A 4,202-nucleotide genomic window follows, 5' to 3' on the forward strand; every position below is an offset into this window, starting at 1 on the left:
ATACAATTTAGTTAATAAATAAAAAAAAGTTGACTAATAGTTACAGAGTAAATAAATAAACAAAAAAAAACGTACATATATATTCAGGTCTTATTACAAATACGTGACCACTGGTCCGCCGCGTCGCGACGTCGAGCTATAAGATGTGGCGTCGATTCAAATGTTTTTGCAAATGTTCAATTAGAGGGATATATAAGGGCTATACAGACTAATAGGGTAACTCCTTTTTTCCCTTTTTCCTTCTTTTTATCCCTTTTTGTACCTTCTTTTATCCTTTTATATACTTGTTTTATTCCTTTATTCATTTGTACCGATTTTCTACTCTTTTTTTCCTCTTTTTTACTCTTTTTCTTCCTTTTTTACTCCATTTGCTCTTCTTCTTATCCCTCTTGCTGCTTCTTTCCACCCTTTTTACATTCGCTTTGCCCTTTTGCTGCTCCTGCTGCCGAGGAGACACTTGTGCTGCTGCTGCTGCTGCTGCTGCTGCTGCTGTTTCAGGAGATAAATAATGTAAAGGCACGAATGGCTGAGGAACAGCAGGAGCTGCGGAGGCAGCAGCAACAGGCAGAGGAGGAGGAGCAGCGGCGTCAGGAGCAGCCGATGCTGCAGCTGCCGCAAGAATTAGAGCAGCACAGGCGCATGCAGCAGCAGCAGCAGCAACAAACAGCTGATGGCCTCAAGGCTGAGAGATGTGAGTCTAGACCTTCTGCTTCCAGCTCTTAGGGTTTAGGGTTTAGGGCTTGGGGTTTAGGGTTTAGGGTTTAGGGTTTAGAGGAGTCTTTGTGTGGCTGCAGCTCCAACTCAACGGCAGCCGAACCCTCCCTACGCCAGCAGCGACAGCAGCAGCAGCAGCAGCAGCAGCGGTACAACGTGGATGGAGTTATGTGGCCTTGTTCCCCGGCAAGGGAGGAGGAAATTTCTCAATGATTTAGTGCAGCAGCAGCAGCAGCAGCAGCAAGAAGAGCAGCGGCAACGGCTGCTGCGCTGCAACTCTAAGATAGATCTAACTGCTGTTACTCCCGCGGAGCTGCTGTCTGGTGCTGCTGCTGCTGCTCTTGCTGCTGAGGAGAGGCAGCAGCAGCTACAGGTCGTCTTCGGCAGCAGCAGCAGCAGCAGCAGCAAGCAGCTGAAAGAGGAATGTTATGACGATGAGTTCTATGTAATGGCTGACGGCAGAAGTGAGTTGCTGCTCTTGCTGCTGCTTCTGCTGCTGCTGCTGCTGCTGCTGTTTGTTCTGCTGCTGCTGTTGATGGTCGTGCTGCTCCTGATAGTGCATATGTTGCTGTTGGTCTGCACCATTTGCTGCTGCTGCTGCTGCCTTATCTGCAGATGGCTCTTCCGTTGCTGCTGAATCTACTACTGTTGGTTGCTGCGTCTGCTGTGCCTTTTGCTGCTGCTGCTGCTGTTGCTGCTGCTGCTGCTCAGAGAAGCATTTGGCGTTGCTGCCTGATGAGGAAATCTTTGGTAAGGATTTCCTTCAAGGAGACACAGCAGAGGTAGAACCTGCTGCTGTAGCGGACCCAGCAGCAGCAACAGCAGCAGCAGCAGCAACAACAGCAGCAGCAGATAGCGATGACGACTTTGAGGACTGCGAGCTTGACAAACCGATACTGCCTATAGAACCTGAGCAGCAGCAACTGCAGCAGAAGCAACTGCAGCAGCAGCAGGAACCCGAACAGAAACAGCAAGGTCAAGAACCGCCGAAGCAGCAGCAGCAGCAACAGCAGCAACAGCAGCAGCAGCAGCAACAGCCGCAGCGACCAAGGGCTGGAGGCTTTCGAATTAATATGGGGGGCCTAGGGAGTGGTGGTGCAGCAGCAACAGCAGCAGCAGCAGCAACAGCAGCAACACCAACAGCAGGGCCAACAGCGCAAGCAGCAGCGACACCAGAACAAGCAGCAGCTGCTGCTTCCGCAGCAGCAGCAACAGCAGCAGCAAGAGCAGCAGCAGCAGCAGCAGCAAGAGCAGCAGCAGAAGAAACAACACAACCAGCGGAAGCAGCTAGCGCACAAATAAAGTCTTCCCCGCAGCGTCGCCGCATGCGAGGCCGAGCAGCAGCAGCAGCAGCAGCAGCAGCAATAGACACGCAAGCAGAAGCAGCAAAGGGCAACGAAGCAGATGCAGCAGCAACAACGGAATCAGCGGCACAGCGGTCCCCCGTCCTCGCGGCAGCAGACGCAGCAGCAGCAGGACCACCAGCAGCAGAAGCAGCAGCATCAGTGGGTCTTATTAAGGTTAAGAGTAATCCGTTCTCCCCCAAGAGCTCCAGAAAGCAGCAGCGGCAGCAGCAGCAGCAGCAGGAGCAGCAGCAGCAGATGCAGCAGCTGACGCTGCCAGAGCCCCAGACAGTAAAGGGGGATAGAGAACAGCAGCAGCACCAGCAGCAGCAGGAGCAGCAGGAGCAGCAGGACTCCGGAGCAGCAGCACCTGCAGCGTCAAAGGACATGTCTGTTAGTGGTAGCTCTTCCAGTTCTGCTGCAGTGAGAGAGCAGCAGCAGCAGCAACAGCCACAGCAGCAAGAGCAGCAGCAGCAGCAGCAGCAGCAGCAGGATGGCGAAGAAGACGACTTCATGGGTTTATGGTTGAATGTCTTTCCCTTTTTACGGCAGCACGTGGAGCAGCAGCAGAAGCAGCAGCAGCAGAGACGACGGCGGCATCAGCAGCCTTCTGCTGCTGCTGCTGCACCTGCTGCAGCAGCAGTACCTGCTGCTGCTGCTGATGAAGATGACCCAGAAGCAGCAGCAGAACGCGCAGAAATAGAAGCCTTATTAGATTTACATCAAGCAGCAGAGGAGGCAGCAATAGCAGCAGAAGAAGCAGCAGCAGCAGCAGAAGAAGAAGAAGCCGAAGCAGCAGCAGCAGCAGAATCAGATGCAGCAGCAGCAGCAGCAACAGCACCGATAAGTTCACGGAAACAGCATTGGAATGCAACAGCATCCGAAGCAACAAGAGCAGCAGTAGCAGCAGCAGCAGCAGCAGCAGGAACGTCTCGTCGTCCTCCCCCTGCAGCAGGAGTAACCCGCACCGACATATACAAACAACAACAGCAGCAGCAACAGCAGCAGCAGCAGCAGCAGCAGCAGCAAATGTTTAGAGACGCACTAGAGGACGAACGCCAAGATTTAATTTATCAACTCGGACGTCTTCAGGCTAGAGGAGATATTGCTGATGATGAGACTAAGGCACAGGTCTGCTGCTGCTGCTGCTGCTGCTGCTGCTGTTGCTGCTGCTGTTGTTGTTGGTGCTGTTCTTGGTATTTGCACCCAACGTTGCGTTGCTGCTGCTGCTGCTGCTTTTGGCGTTGCGAATTGTATGCAATTTGTTGGTCTGTTGTTGTTGTTGCTGCTGCTGCTTCTTCATGGTGTGACTCTTGTTGCTGCTGCTGCTGCTGCTCTTGCTGCAGCTTGCTGCTTTGTTGGAAGCATTTGGCGTTCCTTATGTTGTTGCACCAGCAGAGGCAGAAGCAACAGCAGCAAAGTTGAGCGCAGCAGGAGTTGTTGATGCAGGTGCGCCAAACCCTAAACCCTAAACCCTAATAAACACTTATTGGTGCATGCGTAGACTGCAACATGTGCCGCAGCAGCTGCAGCAGCAGCAAACCAACATGCAAACCATTCACTCAGGACTTGGGTCTCACCGCCTAGTGTTTAGGGTTTAGTGTTTTTGAGGGTTTATGAGGGTTTAGGGTTTAGGGTTTGCGTTGGTGCAGCAATAAGTTATGATAGTGATTGTGTTGTATTTGGCGAATCATTTGTCCCGTTTATTCATACAGACGATTGCGGGTTTGGTGTCCCCAATTGCCTCCTAGGGTTTAGGGTTTAGGGTTTAGGGTTTACGAGGGTTTAGGGTTTACGTTTTTTTCAGTAATAAGTGACGATAGTGACTGTATTGTATTTGGGGCCTCTCTAGTTTATCCCGTGGCGTTTATTCATACGGAAGAGTTCGTGTTTCGTGTCCCCAATTGCCTCCTAGGGTTTAGGGTTTAGGGTTTAGGGTTTACGAGGGTTTAGGGTTTACGTTTGTTTCAGTAATAAGTGACGATAGTGACTGTATTGTATTTGGGGCCTCTCTAGTTTATCGTTCACATTTATTCATACAGACGATTGCGGGTTTAGTGCCCCCAATTGCCTCCTAGGGTTTAGGGTTTAGGGTTTAGGGTTTACGAGGGTTTAGGGTTTACGTTTTTTTCAGTAATAAGTGAC

The 4,202-nt window shown here is 51.4% G+C and overlaps 1 protein-coding gene across 1 annotated transcript in view; it reads left to right on the forward strand.

The window, feature by feature from the left end:
• EMWEY_00044600 (RAD2 endonuclease, putative) overlaps positions 1-4,038 on the forward strand; it is a gene marked incomplete at both ends in the record, with an annotated part of 6,154 nt that extends 2,116 nt beyond the window's left edge. The window contains 6 exons of the mRNA XM_013479063.1: positions 499-691; positions 795-1,178; positions 1,426-3,188; positions 3,404-3,506; positions 3,710-3,782; positions 4,029-4,038. Coding sequence (XP_013334517.1) covers positions 499-691; positions 795-1,178; positions 1,426-3,188; positions 3,404-3,506; positions 3,710-3,782; positions 4,029-4,038 — 2,526 coding nt within the window. The remainder of the gene's footprint in view (positions 1-498; positions 692-794; positions 1,179-1,425; positions 3,189-3,403; positions 3,507-3,709; positions 3,783-4,028) is intronic.
• Positions 4,039-4,202: the final 164 nt, after the last annotated feature.

Source organism: Eimeria maxima, genomic scaffold, assembly GCF_000499605.1.
Source record: "Eimeria maxima Weybridge genomic scaffold, Emw_scaff862, whole genome shotgun sequence".
In the NCBI taxonomy this organism is placed as follows: domain Eukaryota; phylum Apicomplexa; class Conoidasida; order Eucoccidiorida; family Eimeriidae; genus Eimeria; species Eimeria maxima.